The sequence below is a fragment of the Bos taurus genome, chromosome 17 (genome assembly GCF_002263795.3).
Source record: "Bos taurus isolate L1 Dominette 01449 registration number 42190680 breed Hereford chromosome 17, ARS-UCD2.0, whole genome shotgun sequence".
Classification (NCBI taxonomy): Eukaryota; Metazoa; Chordata; class Mammalia; order Artiodactyla; family Bovidae; genus Bos; species Bos taurus.
The window spans coordinates 54985174-55012290 of NC_037344.1; the positions used below are offsets into that span (position 1 = coordinate 54985174).

At 47.3% G+C, this 27117-nt stretch overlaps 1 protein-coding gene across 3 annotated transcripts in view; it reads left to right on the plus strand.

The window, feature by feature from the left end:
- Positions 1 to 27117, plus strand: part of CUX2 (cut like homeobox 2) — a 277883-nt gene that overhangs the window by 166624 nt on the left and 84142 nt on the right. For all 3 annotated transcript variants that reach the window (XM_059876039.1, NM_001192597.3, XM_059876040.1), the window contains exons 2-3: positions 6776 to 6886; positions 10488 to 10535. In XM_059876039.1, the coding sequence (XP_059732022.1) occupies positions 6776 to 6886; positions 10488 to 10535 (159 nt within the window). The remainder of the gene's footprint in view (positions 1 to 6775; positions 6887 to 10487; positions 10536 to 27117) is intronic.

A 27117-nucleotide genomic window follows, 5' to 3' on the forward strand; every position in this document is an offset into this window, starting at 1 on the left:
ATCTGGTGGCAGATATCAGAAAGGAATAACAGGGGCACAAAGGTGATGCCCAGACTTGGAGAGGAGGATCCAGGAAGCCTTCCTGGAAGAGGAGACATTTAAGCCAAGGCACAAAGAATGAGAAAGACCAACTGCAAAGAAAGAGTGAGGTCATCAGAGCTGAAGGAATTAAGTGTGTTGAGCCAAGAAGTTGGGAGACCCTGCTGCCTTTGGGTTTTCACAAGGAATTCAGCCTGGTTGGGAAGGAAACAAAGAGATGGGAAGATGGGGGAAGGACTAGGGACCCAGTGGCACCCAGATGGGCAGTGTGGCGATTGTCCTAGAGCAGTGGAGAGCCAGAGATAGATTTTGAGCAGGGGAGGGACATGCTGAAGAACCGTTTCAACCCCTTCAAAGTAAAGGAGTAACTGAGGTCCTTGCTTCCTTAACCCCTAATCCCTAACAATCACTGCGTCATTTTTAGAAGATCTCTTCGCAGAGTTGGTATTAGGGGCATATTGTCTGAGTGTAGGGGTGTCTTTAGAGCTGAGAAGAGTGTGAGCACATGCTGGGGGGACTAATATGCATATGCAGGGGTCCCCAACTTCCAGGCTGCAGACCAGTATCTCCTGTCTGATCAGTGGCGGCATTAGATTAGAAAGTGCATAATAAGTGTAACGTGCTTGAATCATCCCGAAACTATCTCCATGCCCCGGTCCATGGAAAAATTATCTTCCTTGAAATTGGTCCCTGGTGCCAAAAAAAAGTTGGGGACTGCTGTTTTAAAGGATATATATATTTTTTAATTTATTTGGCTGCGTCGGGTCTTAGTTGCGTCATGCAAAATCTTTTGTTGTGGCATATGGGCTCTCTAGTCGCAGTAACCCAGTTACTCCGCAGCAGGTGGAATCTTAGTTCCCCAGCCAGGAACCAAACCCACACCCGCTGCACTGCAAGTTGGGCCACTAGGGAAGCCCCTGTGCGTCTTACGTGTGTCTCCCCTATAGGAGCATGCATCTAGCTCAACGCTTTATGCCTCACTGACACTTCAGGTCAAGATCCTGTGTTAAATTTCTTTCAAAACTAGTTATTCTTGTAAGATTCCAGATTCTTCCTGGTTGGGGAAACACAGTTGAACAGAGACTGTTTCCTTTCTGGCCCCGTAGATAACCACCAGTTTTCCTTCACCACCCAAGAGCCATCCTTCCCTCTGAGGAAAACCAGCCTCTTAACCAGCTGTGTAGCCTGGGCAGGTAATGTAAGGTTTTTTGCCTTAGTTTCCTCATCTCTAAAACGGGAGAATCAGATTCAATTCATGTTAGCTGAAGTGTCAGACATACCTCCACTGACGGGACATGGGATGACCGCAGGTAGGCCTGACATGGGGAGAAGGCAATGGCACCCCACTCCAGTACTCTTGCCTGGAAAATCCCATGGACCGAGGAGCCTGGAAGGCTGCAGTCCATGGGGTCGCTAAGAGTCGGACATGACTGAGAGACTTCACTTTCACTTTTCACTTTCATGCATTGAAGAAGGAAATGGAACCCACTCCAGTATTCTTGCCTGGAGAGTCCCAGGGACGGGGGAGCCTGGTGGGCTGCCGTCTATGGGGTCACATAGAGTTGGACACGACTGAAGTGACTTAGCAGCAGCAGACCTGACACGAGAAGGGATCGGCTTGTGTCAGGAGCAGCGGTCATCCCTTCTCCGTGGTCATCCATTCCTTCTCATTCGAACAAGAAGAAAGTCTTTCCCTTTAACACTTTCCTAGCACTTGCCAACCTCCGTTTATAACAAAGACAAACAGCAATGCTTTGTTTTCATTGTACTTTTAAAGACTACCATCTGTTCATGGCATCGGGTCCTCTAGTGATAAAAAGAATTTCCTTTTCAAATGTACTTATTTTGGATAAAAAAAAAGAAGCGGTTGTTATGTAAAGGTCAAAAACAGGCGAAATTTATCTATGATGCTAGGGTCAGAATGATGGTTACATTTAGGGAGTACTAACTAGGAGAGGGCATGGAGAGCCTTCCAAGGTGCTTGGAGCATAAATATTCTGTGTATCTATCTGAACAAGGTATATAAGGGTGTAAGAAATTTGAGCTTAAAATTGAATTTAAAGTTATGCAAAAACAAAGAAATGAATCAGTTTGAATGTAAATACCAAGGACTTTGTTTAATTCATGTGGAATATCAATATGGCAGAATGCATGCAGAGTGGTGTGTATGGTTGAAGTTCAGGCAGCGATGAACTGGACAGCCTCAAAACTTCCTTCTGGCTCATATGTTCCAAGACCCTGCGTGCCTGGGAAGCTCCAAGGTTGCCCAGCAAGGTGATGGCAGACCCTCTCAGAGTTAAGAGCGCCCAGACAGTGGGCGTTTCGCGTAGACAAGCAGCAGAGACGTAGGTTCCATTAGAAGAGCCCTTCTTCCCTTACCCCAGCCTCTTCCTGCTGCTCCTAGTCCTGAATGCAGCTCAGCCCCGGCTTCCTTTCTTTCTGCACACTGGCCCGAGCCTCAGCTGCATCTATCATCTGCTCCAAGCTCATTAAAATTATTTCTTTTTAGTTGCAAATGGGCTGTTTATGATGATCATTATTTGAATGGTCTGCGCCGGGCTCCGGGCTGTCTGTCTGCTGCTGATGGCCGGTTAATCAGATGAGTCTTCTCCCCGCCTGGGCCTGGCCCAAAGTCTGGGGCTGTGTTAATCATGGCTCCCCTAGGGCTGGGGGCTGGGAGCCGGGTGGCAGAGGATCCCAAGTTCTGCTTGGTCATCAAAGAGGCCCTGCAAGCTGTGTATGTGCCTGGGAGTTCAGACACTTATTTCTAAAACTCAACTTCAGATGGGTGCTGGTTTATGTTTATGAGAGTTTTTATATTCCTTCAAATAAATACAGGCCTTTGAGCTTTTTTTAATTTAAATACATTTATTTTAAAAGACTTATCAATTCTATCATTGGCCGTCTTGTTTTGTTAATGTTTAAGTAGTCTTGTCTTTTAGGGTGGGATGGAGTGGTTTTTTTATTTTCTTTGCCTGTTAGAGTGAAACTTGGCAATACTGTGTCATCTTTTTATTTGGGGGCAGGGGTGTGATGCTGGGAAAGATTGAAGGCACAAGGAGAAGAGGATGACAGAGGATGAGGTGATTGGATGGCATCACCAATTCAGTGGACATGAACTTGGGCAAACTCCAGGAGTTGGTGAGGGGCAGGGTGGCCTGGCATGATGCAGTCCGTGGGGTCGCAAAGAATCAGACACGACTTGACAAGAACAACAAGGGGTGTGAGATTTTTACCAACCTGTGAAATCCAGAACTCGTAGAATCACTGATCTAGGGTATTGTTCTCTGAGCTCTCAGTTTATCTAAGTTTAATATCAACCAACACTTGTTGAACAGTTAGTAATGTGCTTGATGCTTTACATGTTTATAACATTTAAAAACAGCTCCCTGAACATCCTCCAGCTAGTGAGGAAGGAACAGAAGCCCAGTGAAGAGCAGGACATTTTAATTTTGCCTTTATAATCCACCAAGGAGATAATTCACACCTGAATTATTAGGACTATAATTTGTTTCTTAGTCCTTGCTTGAATCAACTTACAAAATGTTAGTGTGTCCACCGCATGAGATGATGTATATAAGGAGCTTTAGCGTGATGCCTGGTATGTGTAACGACCTAGTAAGTGATGGTTATGATTATTTATTTGGGCTTCCCAGGTGACGCTAGTGGCAGGAGACATAAGAGACGTGAGTTTGAACCCTGGGTTGGGAAAATCCTCTGGAGGAGGGCATGGCAACCCTCTCCAGGATTCTTGCCTGGGAAAATCCCATGGACAGAGGAGCCTGGTGGGCTACGGTCCATCAGGTTGCCAAGAGTTGGACACAACTGAAGCGACTTAGCACAAAGCACGATGATTATTTACTACTGTTGTTGTTGTTAGTGTACTTACCATAGAAAAGCGGCAAGAATTCAGGGTTGAAAGATGAACATAGATGTAAGACAATGTTGCGAAGAACGTGGACATCAGACACATCATCTGCTCCTCTAGGGATGAACAGCAAAGACACCAAGAGCTGGGCTTGCCTGGGGCTGGAGTTGGAGGCCTACTGATGTTCCACATCCAGTCTCACTCCGCTCTGTCTACAGAATGGATGCAGCAGACAGTTTCGTACACACTGACAGCCTGGGCGGTTAGGGCGGAGGGAGCTAGTGCACTTGTACGGCGTCCTTGTCTGGTACAGCACATCAGACAGTTGGACTTATCCTGCTCTGAGATTTCCTTTTGGAACCTGGGTTTGATGTTTTAAATAAGGAGTCAAAGATCAACCCCCATGAGGTACTGGGATGCTGGGAGAGTTAGTATCCCAGAGATAAGAACATTGTATCAGATATATCATCATTCTAAATTGTGATGTTAACCCAAGTCTCAGTCCTGTTTGTCCTGTAGCAATGTAAAAATCACACCTTTATCTTCAAGACAGATGAGAAAAACTAAGGAAAACTGTGAGCATCCTGCCACAACTCCAGTTGACCATGACATTCTGGTTCCTTCCCTCCTGCCAAATGAGGGTCTATCCACCTGGCTGCACCACCTAGTTGGGTTTTGTCTACTTTTGATCAGTCTTATTGCTGCAAACACAGATCTTTCCCTAGTCATTTGATATTTTGGTCACAGTCACATGGTTTCTTCATTGGAAACTGCAGTTATTTTTAAATGATGATAAACCAGAAATCTCCTTATTTTCTCTATCACTTGGTAGACTGTCAGAAATTGTTGCTGTCTTCTCTCTCTCCTCTCCCATGACACCTTGCCCCTTACCTGGCTCAATAATTCATTGGGACGTTTGGACTAGAAGTCCCTGTACCTTGGAGTTGGTGCACCCAGCGCTCTGGCATAGAGTTGATTTCAGAACCTTGGAGAGCACCACACTTCCAAGTCTCTTGCCCCTCTATTTTAATGACTTTTTTTTTTTTTTTTGCCTGGACCTTCTCCCTTCTGGAGAAGGCAATGGCACCCCACTCCAGTACTCTTGCCTGGAAAATCCCATGGATGGAGGACGCTGGTAGGCTGCAGTCCATGGGGTCACTAAGAGTCGGACATGACTGAGCGATTTCACTTTCACTTTGCACTTTCATGCATTGGAGAAGGAAATGGCAACCCACTCCAGTGTTCTTGCCTGGAGAATCCCAGGGACGGGGGAGCCTGGTGGGCTGCCGTCTATGGGGTCGCACAGATTCGGACACGACTGAAGTGACTTAGCAGTCTCCCTTCTAGTCTCATGATTCTCCAAAGAAGTTAGACATTTCTCCAGAAATAGAAAGTCCTTCGCTGATTTCTCCCAAAAGCTTCATAGGCAGAGGTACTTATTCTGGGTTTAGGGTAGATGCTCCAGCCTCCAGTGGGTATGAGGTTTATGGTGCTATGGTGAACTGCTATTGAGCAGATTTACCGACTCTCAGACATGATATAAGACAATTACCATGCATTTTGTCTCTTAGACGGAAAAGGATTTGCAGCGGGTTAATAGTACTTTTATTTCATTATCTAATGGTAAAAGTGTTTCATTGTGTGTGCAAGATGAATGCGTATTAGCGATGACAAATGGGGTCTTTCAACACGGTATCAGGCCTCGTCATACATATGTTAGATTAAAGAGTTCACCCTCGAAATACACTCTCGCATCTGCATGTGTGTTTTTAATAAATCTGATTGCAGAAATTTATTGCATCACCGGATTTAGGAAATTATGGGGCTTGATTGCTGCAAATATAATCGGGTGATATATATACAGAAATGCTCCTCGAGTTATGGTCCAGAAAAAAGCCCATCTCGGGATGGTGCAAGAAAGCAGCAGACCACATAAACAGAGCGTTTCTTGAATTATGCAAATGAAATCCATGACAACTCATGGTGAATTGTACTCCCCTTGTGAAACTGCCACCGTTAAAGTGAAGAAAGCTGCGAGAGGGGTGATCAAATATACATGTATGACCAGCAGACATTGTCTGTCATGTGTGAGCCGGAGCGTCCCCCACTTCCATGCCTCACTCTTTTTCTCCCTCCTTGGTGCATCCTGTAAAAACCTGGTCTGAAACCTTCATTGCACATAAGCAGGCAAGGCTGCTTCCAATCCTTTGCTCTGAATCCAGCAGTCTTCAATGAAATATTTCTTATACTTGAAGTGAACCTTAAATGATTTACTGCAGGATACACAAAAGGTCATCTTGCTTCTTATTGGCACCTTCATTTTTCCAAAATCTACTGAAATTAAAAAGCCATCTATATCTTAAAAGGCGTATTTATGAACCCTTAAGTGTGAGTAAGTCATAGTTGGAACAGTTCCCACCTCTGATATATGAAAGCTGTCGACAGCACTTTCTTACACTATAATATGCCCATACAATATGCCGCACTTTACTATTTTGACACGGTTTGGAGATGTTTTCTACAGTTACTGACAAGCTTATGCCATCACTCCCTTGGAAATTTAAGAGGTGGGGCAGAGGCGTAAGGAAGAAATGAAAAAAAACAACTCCACCCAACTTTATAGGAGAGTATTGATCTGGCCTGACTTCTGACAAGCAAAAAAGCTGTCCTGGATTTTTTTCGGTTGCATCCCCAGTTTCGTAAATTATTCATTTGTGCCAGGAGTCAATATCCTGTCTTTTCTCAGCTTTTTTGTAAGTTAAGAAAACTTGTTTGGAATGCTGTTTTGTACAATGATTAAAAAGGAAAAGGAGGAAAAAAAAATCTTTTTCTTTTCTCTCTCTCCTTTTTTTTTTTTTATTGTTCCAGAAGGAGCTTAATTCCGTCGCTTCCGAGCTGTCTGCACGGCAGGAGGAGAGTGAACATTCTCATAAACATTTAATTGAACTCCGCCGGGAATTTAAGAAAAATGTACCTGAGGTACAGTATAGTTGCTGTTATAGAATTAACTCAGTAGGAATGCAGATTTTTCTCCGTTCAAACTATATTTTGAAAACTATAGACATAAGTGACTAACAAGAAAAGAAGCTAATTAGCCACAAAGAAAAATTACAACCCCCAACGTCTCCGCGTTTCTTCATATAGTGGCACTCAGCGGTGCTGTCTAGAGTAAGAACAAGACGCTTCTCCATGGAAGTCATTGTTTTTGAGGGCTCTGTACAACATCCATTTTCTCCCCACATTAGCGTCCAAGTCAGATGCTTGGCCTTGACAGCAAAGACAATTTGTCTCGAGTTCCTGATTTTGTTTTGCTTTCCCCTTGGCGTCTGGAAGATGGTGGCTGTAGACTGTCACCCTCTCCAGCCCTTCCCTTAACCTCCCAAGTCTGAAAGTGGCACGCATCCCCCATAAATGTGCCTCATTCTTCACCCCTTCCTTTGCAACTCCAGCCACCAGCGTTGTCTTTCTCAGCTGCTATGAGGGAGGTCCAGTTAATGCCCAGCCCCCACACTGTAAGAGTCCCGCAGGGGAAAAGACAAGAATGGACACGTTTCTTTCTTCACAGGGGTGAATGTGTGAATTTTTTTTTCCTCTTCTATCAGGCCCCCTGTTGCTCCTCAATTTTTTTTTTTTTTTTAATGATGGAAGAAGAAAACCTTCTGACTCCATATAATGTTGGCAGGGATGTGACATGTCAGAGCCATGAAAACGGGAAACAGATACCTGGCCCATTCCCAAAGCCAGCCGTGCCTCTCTGTGGTCAGCAGAGGGTGGAGTTCTCTGTCTCAGCCCACTCAGCTCTCTGCCCACTCAGGTGGCCTGGATCTTGGAGGAGAACCAAACAGGGTCTGCCATTCCAAAGGTATTAATGTTAGACTTAGACATGTTGATTCCATTCTGCCTGTTGGAATCACCTAGGAGTCCTGTTGTCATCTTGCTGATGGAGGAGGGGGCCATGGAAAGATGGAGAAGAAGCAGGCTACCCAGAAATCAGGCAACATAAACTCAGGGGGGTCGGTCTCTTTGCTGTGAAATCCTCCTCACATGACAGATATTGAAGAACCAATATCTTTGGTTCTTCAAGGCAAGAGTGGGAAATAGGTTCTAGTTAGGACTTGTCCCTGGAGCAAGTCTGGGGGGAATCAGGTTTGAGAGCTGAGAGAGAGTGCACTTGGAGAAGGGGTGGGAATCTCAGATCTGCGTGTCTCCCATGTTACAGCTTTAGAAAGACCAAGTTGAGTCCTGGGAGCTAAGAAGGCATGGGGAGATTCTGAGCATCCTTCCTTCCCCTCTTAGAACAAAGAACAGCTTGGTCTTTAAACCAGTTTTTCTGCCCAGAGTGAGAGAACCAGAAGCTTTGTCTCTGAGTCCAGTCTCTGGGAAGCAGAGATGAAATGGCCACAAATCTCCACAGTCCACCATTTAGACCTCCTTCCCCCAGGCCACGTGGGAGCCCCCAGGTGATAAGGGAAATCCAGGCCAGGTTTTAAGCCTCTGAGTTCAGCTTACATAATTTTAATACTGCATAATTATGCAATTATGTAATTAGGAGGAATAAGTTTCCATTCCTATTATAGTCGCGCCTCTGAAAATTCTCATTTTTGGAACTAGTCTCTCTTGATGGGGGAGAGTCATGCCAAGACTTTATTTAAGAACATCATCTGGCTGGTACCCAGCTCACCTCCTGCTGGTGCCTGGGCTTGGTTTCCCCCAGGGGTTAAGCAGACAGAAAGGGTGGTGGGCGTCTAGAAAGAGTTGGCACTGATCCAAAGTCCCACCGACCTCACCACGGTTCTCATATTTGAATCCCCTAAATTCATATGAGCGGGGGTTTGTGAACAGAGCCTGTTTGGAGAATCTGTTGACCTGCATTGTAATTCCAACTGTGCCACTCACTTGCTTTGGAACCTTCAACAGTCAGCCCCTCTCAGAGCTCCTGTGTCCCTTTCTGTAAATTCAGAGGAGATAAACCCCTTCCAATACTTATGTTTCCTGAAACCCAGACCAGAGGTTTTCTGTTGATGTGTTTTATTTGGTCTGTAAAAGTCTCTCCAATTTTACAGTATATTACCAACATTTAGCATCTCTGATTTCACCCCAAAATTTGGATTTCCAATCTCTTTTGAGACCATTTGGTAGAGCTGGCCACACAGAGGCTCCACCCCTACGCAGCAGTCATCAGAAACAGCCGAGCAGCTGCCACCCCCTTACAAAGGCGCTGTGTCCTCCTGAGATTTGCCACAGGCCGCCCAGTCTGCCTCCCTCCTGTCTTCTTCCTCCAGCCTCTGTGGGCATTTGAGTTTACAACCCGCAACCTGGGTCTACAGAAGTTTCCTTCTCCAAGCTCAGCCCCTGCACTCACAGTTCCTTCTGATCAAATAAATTCCCTAGGTTCACACGCACTCCCCACATCTCTCCTGTAGATCCCCAGCACACATCAGTAGTCAGTGGCTCTGAGAAGCCCTGGGGGGGCGGGTCCCAGAACAGTGAGGACACGTTCCCAGGACCCAGAAGAAGGGTTGTTTCCAGAAGCAACACCATCCTATTTCACAGTTGAGGGATTTATTCTTCACCTGACACACGTATCTGGTGCATCCTTCCCTTTCCTGCTTTTCTCTGCTACCCGCTCCCTCTCCATTCTCTCGAGCCCCCCTCAGGTTCTCCTCCCACAGGGCTTTCTTGTGGACCATAGATGACCATGCTTAGAGGAGTCACCAGTGGGTCTCAGAGAAAACTGGAGCATTTATAGTCAAGTTCTTGGGAGCCTCGGTTCTAAAAGACCTTCCTCTTGCACGCTGGAGAGAACTCATGGGAGTCCACCAGGGGCATCCTTGGGGGTGGGAACCTCAAAGGCCCTTGAGGAAGGCATGAAATTAGGGTCCCAAAATAAGAGGCTCCCTTCTGAAGATAGCCCGGTGGCATAAAGTTAACAAACATTTACAGAGCCCTTCTTCTGAGCTGGGTCCCATGACAGGTGACCCCACCAAGCCCCCAGAAACCCCATCTTCTGGTGAGGAAGGGGTGACAGTACAGGGCGCTGTTGCTAAAATGCCAAATGTAGTTTTTGCTAGAGAGGGCAACTGAGTGGGAAAGCAGAATTGGCAACCTCCAGAGACATCTCCCGAGCAGCGCCTGGAGAGCAGAGGTTTTCTTGAAGGGATGTTGGTAACATGACCCAGGGCATGGAGCCTCTCCAGCCCCAGCTCCAAAGAATGACCCATGATGAGCCACCAATCGCATGAGGTACTTTGCATAAAACAGCATTCCGTGATCAGATCCACTTGGGAAATGCTACTTCCTCTCCCTCTTCCAGAAATTCCCAGTGTGCACCGTGTAAAAGGCTCCCAAGGGTCCTGCAGGGAAGAAGCTTGATGTTGTGCTTGATGTGTTCCGATCAGACCTGGCCGGGCCCCTTTGTGTGTGTTTGGGTCTGTCTGTAGGCGTATATATGAGGAACTCCTATGAAATCTCATGGAGCGCAAGTCCCATGAGACACACTTGCTGATTTGGGGGACAACAGTGAGCTACAGGCAGGGGCTACTTGACACCACAGTGAACTCTTCGCTCATCTCTTTTACAGGAAATCAGAGAGATGGTGGCTCCTGTATTAAAAAGCTTCCAAGCTGAGGTAAGACCCAAGGCCTGTGGCATGTCACGAAAATACCCCCCGGCTGTCTCTCCTATCCCACCTGGGGTTGTCAGAGGTTTCCAGCAGCAGAGAAACTTCCCTGCCCCCATTGTAGACTGCCCATGCCCTCCAGATCAGCCGTAGTATGATAAGAAAGGGTGCTCTGTTTCCGCTTGGTGGGATTGCCACCTGCTCTGACATCCTCTCTACCACCCACCCTCGGAGTATATAAAATTTACTGCTTTCACATTCTTTCCTGCCCATCGGGCCCTCGTTCCTTTGGCAGCAGCTGAGCTGTCCTCAGCCAGTTGTTTCTCTGGCTTTTCTGGAGCCCTGGGATGGAGCTGGACCTCCCCCGTGTCTCCTCTTTGCTTGACTTGGTGACCAGGATTCCGAGAATGTCCACTTGTCTGGCTGGCACAGGAGGTTGGCAAGGAGAAGAATGGAGTTACATTGAGTCAGGGGAGTGGAAGAGCAGGGCCATTTCTCCAACATTCTGTCTTAAGGGGGCTCTTCTCAGTCTTCCCCTGGATTCAGGCAGGACGCTGAAAGGATTGGCCCTTAAGCACTCGCCAGCGGAGATGCATTTTTAAGTCTATCATCCGCCAAGTGCCACATTACTTTAAATCTGTCTCTTCAGAACCGAGTAAGCACATAAGGCAATATTAAAGTAAACAATAACTGGATTTATACAAACGTCGCTGATTTCCATATTTTTCATCCTTTCATTTTATTACTGAGTTGACTGATGTGCTTATTTATTTATAGGGCCATCCGGTATTGATTCATTTGGTTGTGAGGTGCCTGAGCTAGAAGAGGGTGGAAAAAACCCAGAAAGAAGACCAATAATGTTAGGAATGTGTTGTCATGGCTTTGTGTTTTGTTTTTTTTTTTTTATAAAAAAGGTCCCCATCTGCCAGCTCACGGTCCCGTGAGAAGCATTCAGCACATAAGCACTCTCGGGCAGCTGATCCTTTCTTTGGTCCAGCCCCAAGACAGGCGTTGAGTGTTTCATGTAGAGCATTACTTTCTCGGCCATTCCCCTTGCTTGGGTTGGCATGGCAAAGCTTCTCTTAACCACTTAGAGCCTCAGTTTCCCTATCTGTTAAAGGAAAATAAAAGCGCTACAGATCTTTTCATGTTGTTCTGAGGATTAGGTGAAATACAATGAAAGGAAAGAATTTAATGTAATTCCTGATGCATCAAGAGCTTCTCAGGAGTGAAGAGCACAGACTCTGGAGTCAACCTAGATTTGAATCCTGCTTCTACCAGTTTCTAGCTGTTTGACCTTAAGCAGGTTGCTTGTGCCTCTATGCACAAGTTACTTGTGTCTCTGTGCCTCTGTGTCACACTCTACAAAATTGGATAATAATTATACCTATTCCATAGGGTTGTGAATGAAGAACAAAGTTAATACTCACAGAGTGTTCAGAACATTACTTTGTGTGTTAAAAGCCTTAGTATTTTATTTCTGTTATCAGTCACCTTCAACATAGGTTTCTTTGGCCTCCACTATGCCTGGCTTAGAATCTGCCTCTTTCCTAACTAGGTGTTCAAGGCTTTTTATCCAAAAGAAGGGGGTTTTCTGTCCCTAGAGGAAGCCAGCATGACTTAGGTTATCTTTCGATGGGAGTAAGAGTTAGACATTAGATTTCGGCAGTGGTCAGAGAAGACCCAAGTGTAGTATAGTGGAAAGTACATGTGAATCAGACTCAGATGGGCCTGGCTTGAATCTTAGGCTAGTTGTGTGGCCTGGGGGAAATTTCTTAACCTCTCTGAGCTGCAGTTTTCCTCCTTCGATAAAGGCGACTAACAGGAGGGCTTCTGAGAACTGAGCAGGGTGGAGGAAGTTGACATGGTGTCCAGCACACAGTTGGTGCTCAGTAAGTGCCGGAGGAGAGAGTCTTAGGGCGGCCAGAAGAGACAAAGCTGAATTCTCATTTCCAAATCCATGTGGCATGTGGAATAGACACCATTTTAATAGCTGGCAATCTTCAAAGAACTTCGTTAATTTTTTTAAAAGGGTTTTCCATCGTCCCTTTAATGTACCAAAAAGAGACTACATTTGTCTGGAGTTTTATTCCCGAAACCCCTGCTTTCTTCATGATCTATTGACTAATCCATCGCGGCCGCCATGTCCCTCCCAGTGCCTCAGGGGAGAAGCGCTGGCAAAGAAAGGTGTTAATAAAAAGCATCTTCTTCGTCCAGAACAAACTGCACACACACAGGCCGTTTATAATCCAAATTTGATTTTCATTTTAATTTTTTTAATGAGGGTTCATCCTTTATGCCGCTTCCCTCTCGCAATCCACCAGGCTCTGGGCTCAGAGCTGCAGATTCCCAAGTGGGCATTAATCACCTCCCAGGAATATTCCCTGAGGCGAACACCTTCCAGAGTCACATAAACTAACCCATAAAACGCCAAGGCTGAATATCGTACCCGTCATTCCTTCTCCCCAAGTGCGGGCCTCTTGTTGAAATATAACACGTTCAAGTTCATTCCTTAATTTCACTCCACCAGCCCTGGTGTATACAGAATACAGGCATCCTTTTATCTTTTCATACTATGTATGCAGGGGTCTTATTTTCTTTTTCTTTCTTTTTTTTTTCCCCCCACCGTGCTGGTGGTGGGAGGGAGGCGGAGAGGAAGTGAATTTGCCCTGCTGTGAATTGAGGAAGCTTTCCCTCTCCGCCTTGATTGCTTAAAGGACAGTCTTGATTCCCCCTGCTCAGGGAAACAAAGACAGCCAGAGAAGGTGGCTTAATGGAGACAGCTTGAAATGGCCAAAGTTTGAATATCCTTGTGCGCAGAGAAAAGAGCAAGACGAAAGCCCCGCTAATTACAAAAGTTGCTTTATGAAAGATAATTCAAAGCAATAATTTAGCAAACATAATCAAGTCGCACAGATGGGGTTGTTGATGGATGGATTGCAACATGCAATTAGCAGTTCTCGCAGTTACATATCATTAACCCTCCGAGCACAAAAATTATTTTCTCATTATTAGTTGAAAAGGTAAAATTAAGCTGACTAGACAGTAAAGGAACAAACTACAATTAATTACCTTCATTTATTACAGTCATTATTTTAAACTTATTTTTACTTGGAGAGAGAGACGAAAACATCTAAATTAAAAGTTTTGTTATGCTAAATCAGAGGTGAAACTTTGCTAAGGCGTTTGTGCAGTGGCCCAGCCAGAAGATGGCAAGGCCACTGCTGTGAGAGGTTTTTTTTTTCCCCTGCTTCCTTCCTCTTCCCCCATGAAGGAGATGTGGCCTGCATGGTGGAAAACCCCTTCCATCGAGGTAGAACAGACTTGTTCACCTGGGCCTGATTGAAACACAGCAGTTTGGAAACCAAAGAGGCAGAGACAGCCTCTGACCCCCGTGGGAAGCGAGAGAGTAGTGGTCAGACACCCAGGGTCTGAGTCCCACCCGACACTGCTTGTGTGACTTTGGCCAGTGACTTCATATCTCTGAGCCACTGTTCCCTGCTACGTGGGGACAGCTGTTAGGATTGCATGAGGTTCAGTGAGGTTCACTGTCAAGTGGCCAGCAAGTCGTTTGCTCTCACTGTGGTGTGTGTCTGGTTGCTCGGGCCTGAGGATGTTGTCTCCCTGTCCTCTCAGGATCAGAGGGAGCTCTTGTGGCGTGACCGCCTTTTAGGAGCTTGGTGAGAGAGTCGAGACGCCACCTACCAAGAGACGGAACAGGGAGTTGGGCAAGTGTTTGTGCCAGAACTTGAAGGGCCACCCTTCTCCTTGGCGCCTCCAAGGCCCACTCAACAAATATTTATAATGTCCCTAGGAGGTCAGTGCCTGTGACTGAACCAGCATGTAGGGGTCACATCCCGCCTAGAGATCCCCTTCGTTTGCTGAACTTCAGGTTCACACCGTCCCCACAGTGGCTGCACGTCTGTGCTGTATCCTGGCGTTCCCCCGTCAGGAGGCGGAGCCTGTGTCTCCATCCTCTGCATATGGGCCTTTAGAGTAGTTTCCACTTGAACCGATAGACGTGACCTGCAACAACAGAGGCCTCAGCCGGCCTGGGGCTTCTACCTCCTGCCTCCTCCAGCCCAGCCTTCCTGTAAGAAATGTGACCACCCGGAGGCTCCCTGTGGCGAGAAGCCAGCCTGCGTGGAGAGCCCCTGAGGGATGAGTCTTCACATGGTAGAGAGAGGGGCCAGGGACACCAAGGCACCAGACGCGAATCAAGGAACCATGCTGGCCATCAGCTGCCATCTTGCCATGACTGCCTGAGAGATGACAAGAAAGAACCACCCCACTGAGCCCGGTCAACCCCCAGGACCATGAAGATAAGAAGTTGTTATGAGCCCTTTGCATTTGGGGGTGGGTGGTTACACAACAGTAGATAATCAGAACGCCCGGATTCAGAGTGCCAATTCTTCCCTCCCCACTGATCCTCAACTCTCATCTCCCTCTCTCCTCTTCTTTTCTTCCACCTTCTTCTCCATTTTCTTCTGTACCTCCACCCCCAGCCCCTCTCCTTCAGCCTTTGCCAGATTTTAGCCTTCTCATTCTCCCCCAGCACCAGGTCCTTAGATCACCACCTCCATGCAGAGCACTGCTTTCTGCCCTCCCGATGCCCGAGGGCATCCCAAGGCAGAAGCCAGGGCACACAGGCAGCACGCAGCCTCCTCAGTTTTGAGCCTAGCATTGCCCTCCAGGTGGAAGTGTCAGCAGTTCTGAGCTTTTGTCTCTTCTCCTTTGTATTTCTTCCCGTGGAATTGGGGCGCATCTACAAGGCAAACCCCACTGGCTAAAGGAAGTCCAGAGCAGACGCAGTTCAAGTTCTGTCTGTGGAGGAGCAGAAGGGTTATGTTGAGATAGGAATTTGCAAGAAAGCAAAAGAGGAGGCCTTGCTGCCTTCCCTGTGGGTGGTTAGGTGGCAAAGCATGGCATGATGCCCACCAACCTGGCACTCCTATCCTGGGTGGATGGGTGGTGGTTGGATGAGTGGATGATTCAGTCAACAAATAAATATATATACCCTTCGTTGAGTGAGTTACCCTTTACTGTGCCTTCTCTAAAATGGGGTGATTGCACTTGGACAGCTGATGCGTGTGGGTTTCAGGGTGCCACCCTGGTCAGAGATGTAACAAGTCATAGTCTCCTGTGTTCTGAGGCATTCCAGACCCTTTCCCACAGGTCTCGTGTAGCCAGAGGTGCCAAACACAGTCTACCAAGGGGAGTTCCCTCACTTTCAAGTGGGCAGAGGACTGGAAGTTCCTTCTTTTGCCCATATCCACCTGCCAGGATGCTAGTGATTGATCAGACCCAGGTTGGACCAACAGGACACCAGAGGAGAGAGAGGCCAGGATGTCTGCTGCGTGGCCTCTGATGTGAACATCGCTGAGACTCAGTTGCTTACTCTTGTAGTCAGTCAGGAGCCAGGCTTGGCCCTGAAGCAGGGCCTTGCCTTTGCTGGAGGAGTCTGCTGACGTGACTTGGATTGCACGTCCACCGTGTGGTACACACTCTATTGATTATTTTGTGTGTTCTTCATGATATTTCTGTTAAGGGAAGGTTCTGTGATTAGCTCCACTTTATAGATGAGGTTCCGGGGAGACGACTGACATCCATTTAGTACCTGAGATAGGATGAGACCCGAGGTGGACATGACTTCAGGCTCAGGAGGGTGGTATGGGCTGGAGAAGGCACTCAGGGCAGAAACCCCTGGCCATCTGGCCTCTCCCAGCCTCTCACCTGAGCCAGTAGACAGCCTGGCTTATTCCCACCTCAGGCGACGTGTCTGCTATTCTCTTACCTGGAATGTTTTCCCAGTACTGTCTCCTGACCCAATTAACTCCTTTCAAGTATCAGATCCTCCCAAGAGTGAGGAAGCTCTCCCTGGTTGACCCCAACCCCTAGTCAGGCTTGGACTCCCATCTTTCCCAGCACGGCTCCCCACACTCACCCAGGATGCTGCGTAACAGAAGTCATGTTTGTGGGTGTCTCATCGTTCAGGGCCCCGGGGCTCCTTGGCTGTGACTCTGCCTGAGTGGGAGCCACAGGAGGCTTTAGAGCAGAGGAGGGCCCGGCTGTGACTCCGGTTGTAACAGGATCCCTCAGCCTCCTGATCACCTCCGCATGGTGGGGGTAGGGCTGGCCTCTCAAAAATGGGAGAGAGGAGGAGACTATATGCCTTGCATACCCCACCTGAGCCCCCACACCGCCTGCCCAAGCTCCTGCTCTCTGCCCCCGTCCTGTGCCCAGAACCGGAAGTCATCATCGGCCTCCCCCACCTTCTGTCCCAGCCCCAGACTCTGAGGACGCCCTGCTACGCCCTCACAGGCAGATGTGGGTGGGGAAGGGGTTCTGACCAGCACGAGGTCCCCAGTCCCTGTTCCTGAAGCTGAGCTGCCTAAGTGGGGCCTGGAGCGCACGTCCTCACAGTTCAGATCGCCTGAGACAGGCTCGGCCCTGAGCCCCCAACCCAGCCCTGCACTCCGTGTCCTAACTTGGTGCCTGTGCTCCCCTCCTGTTCTGCATTTGCCTGCAGGACTCTTGCCCTTCCCTTTGAGTTGAAATTTAATTACGAGATCTTTTTTTTTTTTTTTGCCTTTTGCCTTTTAACATTGTTTGCTATTTCAGCTGTCTTTGATGTCATGATTCTCTTACTCCTGAGGTAACCCTTTCTCTGTCGCTCCCAGCACCAGCATGCCATCTCTTTGTGAGTGGGGCCCCCTTGGGGCCACACAGACGTTAGACACATACAGTCCTGACCAGCCAGCAAAGCCAGGGAGAAGCGGCCTCACTGACCGGCGGGACCCAGCAGGAAAGATAAGCAGTGGGAACAAGTGTGAGTTTGGAGCTAGATTGGCACAGGCTTGTATCCTAACCCATCTGTTTGCCCGCTGTGTGATCCTGGGCAGGCCACTTAACCTCTCTGGGCCTCAACTTCCTTGGCTTTTAAATGGAGATAATAATAATACCTACCTCATAGGGTCGATGTGAGGGTTAAATGAGTTGACCCTTGAAAAGTTCCAAGAACAAAGCCCAGCACATAGTGAGTGCTCTTTTGGACATTAGTCAGCACTCCCAGCTGATGCGCTGAATTTATTCCTCCCACTTCTCCCCAAGCCCCACGAGGAAGCATCTGCTCTCGCCCGTTCTCAGGTAAGGGAAGTGAGGCTCAGCACCCGGCACATGATGGTGGGTGGTGACTCAGGCTGGGATACTAGCCAGCAAAACTCCCCGTGCATTGAGCCATGCCTCACCACGTCTCAGCAATATAGCAAGGGAGGCACCACTGGTGTCATCCCCTCTGACAGGTGAGATGCTGCAGTTCAGAGAGGTTAAGCTGCTTGCCCCAGCTCACACAGCTCTTCACCAGCAGAGCAGAGGGTGGAAGACACAGACCTCAGCTTGTAGGACTGAGTGGATCTCCTCAGGGAGCTTCGTGGGTACAGAAGGAGCTGAGAACACTCTATAGATTTTTGTAGAATTGATCAGTCCTACACTGAGGCTCTGAATTGGACACTTACAGGTAGTTAGGGGTTAGAAAAGAGACCTCTTTTTTCAGCCAGATCTGTGCCTTTTAGATATGTCTTTGCTGAGTTTTTTCCAGGCACAATCCACCAGGGAAGCCCAGCCCATTGCAGAGAGCTGGATTCAAACCCAAGTCTGCGTACCCAGCCCAGGACTTGGCATATAGCAAGTGCTCAATAAACAGGGTGTCACTTGCAAGATTCAGTGAGAAGGATTTCCGTCCACCCTTCCTGTTCCCAGCTCACATGCATGTGTGTGCACACCCACTCCCCACCCCTTTCTCTGGTGACATAATAACTTTGACGATGCACATTTTTCTTGGCTCCATAACCTGGTCTGGCCCCTCTGGCTTCGCCCTGCCCAGCTTGGGGTAAAACTTATAACGAGCTGAACATCCTTCTGAATTTAATATTAAGAACCCACCAAAGCATCGTTGAACCTGTCACACCATATTACAACCAAATTAAGAACCAGCAGCAATCCTCTTTCATTCAGTATCATATGCCTTATAAAGTAAATTATTAATGCTTTTTCCCCCCAGTTAAGCAGTTATTTGCAGTTGTTCCGGGTATTTCTCATTAGAAATAACATCATCTTAAGAACGATATTGATTGATTTTTTTAATCTTGGAATCATGGACGTGAGCCACATATTTATATGACATTCCCTTTAACTAGAATTCTCATGCTTTATTTTTATATTATTGATCTTTTTGACACGAATTGCTTTTTGGCCTTGTGCGAACGTTGTAAGCTTTCCGCCTGCAGAGGAATGGGCCGGCGTCTGGGCCGAGCTGGGAAGAGTGATCGCTTCAGCGGCATGGCGGTAACATTCCCGCACATTTAACAACAATTAGTCTGTGCTGATGCCATGGTAGGCTTTCGTGTATGAAAATTTACAAGCCTTTTAATGGACTGCATTATGGAAGGCCATGCGGGGCCAGTCGGTGGGGAGATGAGGCCGCCGGGCTCGCATCCATCTAGTGGTGTTGTCAGCCGAGCATCTCTTAGCGCTTGTGTCTGCCGGGTGCCAGCGGCAGGCAGAGCGATGCTTCTGCAGCGGCCAGCACGTCCCCTCGGGGCATGAGTGCCCATTCCTGTGGTCACTCGGACATCCGTTCAGTAGATGTTTCTTGAACACCTGCTGTGTGCCAGGCATGGTATTCAAGGGCTAAAGTGGTGAACATCACTGACTCACGTGCTCAGGAAATATTGACAGGTGAGCTCCATTGTGTGCCAAGAACTGTGCTAAGCACTGAAGCTAAGAGGTGAGCACAGATCATTCTTCTGGCTCCTGTAATATGGAGCAGAAATGACAGAAGCTTCGATCCGCACAGACCTGGGTTCCAATCACAGCTCTCTCCTTGACCAATGGTCTCAGTGAACCTCGGTTTCCTTGGCTGTGAACTGGGAATGGCAACTGCCCCTGCCACACAGGTAGGCTGGGAGGATTCGTGCAAGTAGAGAGCTTAAATGGTTTTGTGTGGCATAAACCTCCCAGAATCAGGAGCGTTGCATCATGCTTTAGAGTTAGTATGCCTTCCCCTGCAGCCAGAGCCCTAGAGTACACATCATGCCCACCCCTGCTTCCCTTTGAGTTCGACTGAGACCTTCAGTCTTGCAGACATTTATTCTGCACCTGCTGTATACCAGGGTGAGTTCCAGGCTCCAGGGATGAGGCTATGAGCAGCTGTAGATACCCCTGCTGTCCCCAGGGCCCGCACAGCTGAATGAAACAGCCAGACACACGCTCCTCAGGGTCAGCAACGATCACTGTTATGATTGAATTTCATGTGAATTTCATCCTTTAACCCTTTGTTATTCAGAGCATGGGGCCAGCAGCATCCGCATCATCTGGAAGTGTGGTAGAAATGGAGTTTCATTGGCCCCCCCACCCCACCTCCCAGATCCCCGGAGTCAGAATTCGCAGTTTAACAAGGTCCCCTTGTAAGTCAACTATATTTCAAAAACAAAAAAAGCCTCAATAATTTGGTGATTTGTGATTCATGTGCTCATTAAAGTTTGAGATGCTCAAACTGCCCATTGAAATCTCCTGAGGACTTTAAAAAATATTGAGACCTGGGTCCCTCCCCACAGTGGCTGGCATTCTGTCTGGTGTGAGGCTTGGACATCAGGATTTTAAAAGCTTCTGCTGGTGATTCTAATATTTGAGATGCTCTTGCCCTACATCACCCTTAGGGCAGAAAGTGAAGAGGAACTAAAAAGCCTCCTGATGAAAGTGAAAGTGGAGAGTGAAAAAGTTGGCTTAAAGCTCAACATTCAGAAAATGAAGATCATGGCATCCGGTCCCATCACTTCATGGGAAATAGATGGGGGAACAGTGGAAACAGTGTCAGACTTTATTTTTCTGGGCTCCAAAATCACTGCAGATGGTGACTGCAGCCATGAAATTAAAAGACGCTTACTCCTTGGAAGGAAAGTTATGACCAACCTAGATAGCATATTCAAAAGCAGAGACATTACTTTGCCAACAAAGTTTCATCTAGTCAAGGCTATGGTTTTTCCTGTGGTCATGTATGGATGTGAGAGTTGGACTGTGAAGAAGGCTGAGTGCCGAAGAATTGATGCTTTTGAACTGTGGTGTTGGAGAAGACTCTTGAGAGTCCCTTGGACTGCAAGGAGATCCAACCAGTCCATTCTGAAGGAGATCAGCCATGGGATTTCTTTGGAAGGAATGATACTAAAGCTGAAACTCCAGTACTTTGGCCACCTCATGTGAAGAGTTGACTCATTGGAAAAGACTCTGATGCTGGGAGGGATTGGGGGCAGGAGGAGAAGGGGACGACAGAGGATGAGATGGCTGGATGGCATCACTGACTCAATGGACGTGAGTCTGAGTGAACTCTGGGAGTTGGTGATGGACAGGGAGGCCTGACGTGCTGCGATTCATGGGGTCGCAAAGAGTCAGACACGACTGAGCGACTGATCTGATCTGATCTGATCTGCCCTAGAAGCTCACCATCTAGTGGAGGAGACGGATACATGGAAATAACCAGTCGTGTGTTGGTAAATGTAGAGTCCTGACTTCCGTGGTGTAAATACTCCCTCCAGGAACAATTTCAGGCTGGCAACATGGAGTTGGGAAGAGATATTCAGTAGCATCTCAGGTAGCGTTTCCACCACAGACATAATAGCTGTGCATAACCTCAGAGCCCCAAGAGTAGTAATATATCACCATATAATTAGGAAGTGATGAGTTCTGAATATGTATTCCCTCTTTTCTTCAAATCTTTTGTGTTAAAATACACATAACATTTATTACCACCTTACCCATCTTTAACTCATCAGTTCAGTGATATTAAGTACATTCACACTGTTCTACAACCATCACCACTATCTATCTCCAGAACTTTTTTCATCTTCCCAAGCTGAAACTCTGTTCCCATTCAACAGTAGCTCCGCATTCCCTGCCCCTGGCAGCCACAATTTTAAACTTCCCGTCTCTGTGAATCTGACTGCTCCAGGTACTCGATAGAAGTGGAATCATCCAGTATTTGTCTTTTTGTGACTGGCTTACTTCACTCAGAGTGTCATCAAGATTCATCCAGATTGTAGTATCATCATTTTAAATGTAATTTATGTATTATAATTGTAGATTTATATGATTTAAATTTTTAATTAGGGCCATGTTTGTAAAAGTCCAGCTTGTATAAGTCCAGAAAATTTAACAATCGGCTTTGGCAAGCTGCTAGAGGTAAGCCCCAGCACACCACTAGACGTGCAAGTGAAAACAGAGAGACAAACGGCAAGCTTTAGGACAGGGGTCAGCTAACTCTGGCCCTCAAGCCAAAGCCTGTTTTTATAAAGCTTTATTGGAACACAGCCATGCCCATTCATTCATGTATTGTCCATGGCTGCTTTCCCACCACAGCTGCAGAGCTGAGTCATTACAGCAATCTGTATGGCCTGCAAAGCCAAAGCTATTTATTATCTGGCCCTTTACAAAAGTCTGCTGGCTCCTGCTTTTAGGTTTACAGGGAGTGGGAGAAAATTATTATTCATTCATTCAGTTACTCCGTCAGTATATACAGAGTACTTATTCTAGGCACAGGAGCAAATAAGACAGTCCATTCCTTTCCAGAGCTGACCTTCTGAGAGAAGACAGATGTACTTCAGGCCCTCGCACAGCAAGTAAATGTATAATTATCGTCTATAGCAGGGCTGTGACACAAGCTCCATGGGGTTATGAGAGCATCCTGGGATGTCCGGGAGGACTTCCAGGAGGAAATGACTATGAACTAAAGCATGAAGCAGAACATTCTAGCCACAGGAGGGGTGGAATGGCATGCCATGTAAAAGGAGCAGTGCGTGCTAATGCCCTGAGGGAGAAGGGAAGTGACAATTTCAGGGCTGAAAGCCCGGGAGAGGTGGCCAGAGTCCCTAAGGCCCTCACCTGTGCCCTGGCTTCTACCCAACCCCCATCTACCCTGCCAAGTGCAGCATCACTTTGAGCCAGGCTTACCCTGGTACACTGGCCCCAACTGCCTCCCCACCCTCAAAGACCACCTCACCTCCTAAATCCCCTCCATCTTCCTTTGTCCTGGCCTTAGACCCCACAGTGTGACAGACAAAAGTCTCTTATTTAGTTCCTTCTTGAGGTTTATAAACTCCTGCCCTCTAATACAATTCTTCTCAGCACAACTACAAAATAACAACACTTAATTAAAACATAAAGCCAAATATTCATGGATCAGCCAAATCCTATGTCCTGGAACTAAGCAGAGGCCCCACCCTGAAATTCAGGGACTGAGACACAAAGGTGGGGTCAGAGGGTGGGCGGGGTTTCCATTTCTTGAGCACCTGCATGGTACCATACTCGAGGCTGGTGATCTGACATCTGGGATGTTTGGGGATATATCTGGAGAATCCTAAGGAAAACTGAAACTCAAGCGGAGACACAGATCAAATAGCTGAGAAGTAGACGAGGCAGGATTCAAACCCATTGTGTCTGCAGTAGCCACAGTGGTTCATTCCTGTGACAACGACACCACACATAGCAAGAGATTATTTCTCAGTCACATCACAGTCTAGTGCTGGTTAATGACCAAAGGGGCTCTGCTGCACACAGCCATTCAGGGATCCAGGTATCTCCTGTCTTCCGCCTCTGCCTTCACTGCATTCCAGAGTCCCCTTCACTTACACAATACACGGGGAAAGTTCTCAAGGGCCAGACCTGGAAGTGGCCACATCGTTTTTACCCACACTTCCTTGACCAGCACTCATTTATAAGGCCATGTCCAATTTCAAGGGAAGCTGGAAATAGAGTCTAACGTGTGCCCAAGAAGGTGTTAAAAAGAAAAGAAAAAACAGGGCGAGGTGAGTACATAACCCTGTGTCCCGCACTGTGGACTCCCTAATGGGTGAAGTAACTACCTCAGTAGCTATTGGAGGGTGGGATGGGGTCAGGAAAACAGTAGGGTGCGTACATTTTGGACAAAAGAGTAGGAAATGAATTTCAAGGAATCTGTCAAGTCCAGGAAGCAGCAAAGCAAGGGCAGGGAAGAACTTTTAATGATCTGGTAGGTGTTACAAAGCTCCTACTATATATATCTCTATGGTGGCCTGGCTAACAGAAGAAATGAGCTTTGTCCAACAAGGAGGCCAAGCCACCCATTGGGAGCCCCCGTCCGCAGTCAACTAAGAAAAAAAGCAAATGCGGAGTTAGAGCAAAATGTCCCACGTGTGCCAAGAAGAAAGTGATTACTTTATCGGCAAGCAATCAGGGAAGCCTTCCAGGAGGTGAAATCCCAGCTCAGGTTAGGAAGACTCAGACAGGATGAAACACAGAGAACAAAGTGTGGGGGTAAGAGCGCAAGTTGTCTTGGCGTCCGGCAGACCTGGGTTTGAGCCCCAGTTTGAACACTGGCTGGATGTGATCTTAGGTCACTTCCCTTCTTTCTGACTCTGTTTCCTCAATAAAATGGTACCTAGTATATAGGCTTATTGTGAGGATTAAATGAGATGGTCATGTTTGGAGTGTTTATTAGCTCAGTGCGTTACACACAGAAGGGAGTGTGTAAATGAATAGTTATTCTTAAAATGAATAGTTATTTGCCAGTGACTGTTTGGTGAGCTGTGCCATGCTTCTGGAGCTACGATACGTAGGGAGGTAAGGGAGAGGAAGAAGCAAAGAAACACAGCTGGGCCGGGCAGGGGGGCTTCGAGTGCCCCGTGTTAAGTCTGTAGTTTGTCTTGTGGGTAGATGAGGTGACATGGATTCTCTTGATGTATGAGGACAGCCTAATCAGGAGGCTTTTCTAGAAAGATCTGTCTGGAGGTGGGTGGGGTAGAAGAGGGTCAACTTGGAAGTCAGGGTCTGGAACACTTGAGACCCGTGGCAATAATGGTGTCCTGACTTGAGGCAGAAGCAGAGGTGTGGCAAAGAGAAGGCTGGTTCAAAAGAGTTTGGATGGGATGGGGAACATGTGTACACCCGTGGTGGATGCATGTTGATGTACGGCAAAACCAATACAATATTGTAAAGTAAAAATAATAATAATAATAATAAAATTTAAAAAAAGAGTCTGGATGTGGGGGTCTGGCCTTCAGGTGGCCGAGGGGGATAGAAGGCCTGGGTATCGGGCTCCAGGGGTCAGTGGGGTTGACATTGTTAGCAGAAGAGTCAGAGGCAGAAGTGGTTTCTTGAAGACAAGCCCTGTTGGTTTGTTGGTAACCTCTAGGAGCCAGGGAGGCCTTGGCTCAACCCCAGCATTCTAAGCACTTTACAGATATCAATTTATTATTCCCTGTGACCATCCTATAAGGTAAATGTTGTTTTAGCAATATTTTACAAGTGGGAAGAATGAGGCACAGAAAGGTTGGATAACTTGCCCAACGTCACACAGCCAGTAAGGGGCAAAGACAAGATTTGAACCCAGGCAGTCCGGGTTCAGAGTCCTTACCCTCGATCGTTATTTATTAAGCACCTACTGTGTGGCAGACCCTGGGCATCCAGTAGTGAACAAGAGCTACTTTGCCCCAGGCTCCAAGAATCCCACTCAATTCCAGAAATGTGGCTCTGTTTACAGATGCAGATGTTCTAGCCCAAAGATACTCAGATGCCAAGCAAGGCCACGCAGCCAATTGGCGGCAGAACACCTCTCTTTCTTCCAGGCTTTATGTGCTTCCTACAACGCCCCATGTCCACAGGGTAGGGACACTTTGGCAATATAACCAGTCAATTATAATAATATTTTTCTCTCGGAATGTTTAAAAGAAAAAAAAAGTTGGCTTGCTAAGGTATAATCATGGCTCAGAGGCCAACCTGACATTAGTTATTAATTAGGCCATTATGCATTCCACAGTGATAATTGCTTTGCTGCAAAGTCACCAAGCATGAAACGGACCCAGCACAGAAACGCAATCTATCAATCTGAGAAGTCGCAGCCCAGTTGCGTTCTCTCACCTTGAGTCGGGTGTACACCGGAGCGGGAAACAAAAAGAAATTAATGATACATCAATAGGCAACAGCAAGCTGGTCCCAGCCCGATCCTGCCCTGGGATGATCACATCCCTGGGCACAGGGATGGCGTTCAAGTGAAGTTTATCAGTGAAAATGCCTATTTCTCTTTGATCTTCTAGCCAGTGCATATCTGTTCATCCCCTTTCCTTTTTTTTTTTTTTCCTTTTCCATCTTGGGGGAGGAAAAAAGCCATCTGTTTGCCTCGCCTGTTGCTTTTGCAATGAGTAGGGTGAGGGTATAGCAGCTGCCAGGGCTGCCCAGGTGTTGTGAGCAACACAGCATCTCTGCCTGTGTTCTGTCTCAGTCTGGGTTCTGTCTCTGGCCTTGGTGGGGCAAGAAAGGAGACCCGCCCTGAGCCTCCAAGTGAGAGGCATCCGTGTCGAGGACAACTGGAGTTCCATCTTAAGAGAAGACCTTGGGGTACAAGAGATAAAAATCCACCCAAGTTAGCCTACGTGAGAAACATTTATTATAATACTAACTATCTGATATTAATGGGGTATCTGTTGTCTGCCAGATGCACAGTTATGTCATTTAATCCTCTGTCTTGTGAGAGAAGTTTTGGTATATGAAGAAACTAAGGCTCATCAAGATAAGGTGTGTTGCCGAAGCTCCCACCACTAGTGGTAGGATTGAGATTCAAACCCAAGCTCATGAACACAGCACTCTGCTGAGACCACATGAGAAGCTGGAGGAAGCACAGCTGGGCTTCCAGAGGGTGGGACAAGGAACCAGAACAGCTCAGAAGCAAAGAGGGTGCTTCTACAAGGGGTGAGAGTCCTTGTTCTGCCCTCTCTCCGGGCCAGCTTTCTCACACATGGTAGATGGAAGTGCCTGCCTGTGACAGCTATCTCAGTCCCCGCTTTCACCCTGCTGTCACTGGAGCTAATTACCACCTAGACAAATAAAAATCAGCCAGTCTCAGATTTAAACTTTTAGGATAACAAAGATGAGTGGCCTAGCCCAGTGTCTGCCCCTGGTGCATCAGCCATGGACAGGAAGATGTCTGCAAACATCAGCTGCTAAGGCCGATCTCAGAAAGAAAGAAGGTGACTGACTCGCCACCTAATTCCGCTTCTTATCATTTGTCCATTCACACAGCCCTGATTCTCCCTCTCATCTAACCTTTTCAATTGGCCGCTTCACATCCTGGAGTTATTGCTAGGTTCCTGCAGACATTTGGAATTTTGCTCCTGGAAGAGTGATTCTTACAGAGAGGGTTGACACCATCTGTATCTACCTCAGGATTTAGAAAGCTGCAAAGGTGTACAGATCTCAACCAGCCCCATCGTCTGTATTTGGCCCAGAGGTCAAGATAAAGAAATTCATGCTGCTGAGAATGGATTGTCTCCAGTTTTTGCTCATTGAAGCCAGGCTCTGGCCCCATCTTGTTTCATTCTCCCACAAGACTTGCCGGCGCCAAGACCTTATGTTAGGCTACACGTTCTCTGTGAAAAGAGAATCAAAACCAGTAAGTCAAGTTCCAGTGGCTAAGAGTATTCTCGATCCAAAAAAGATGGCAACCAAGACTGCCTGAAGACTTGCCACATTGGCTCAGCTCCTCCGTGGAGCCTTCAAGTGAAGTTTATCA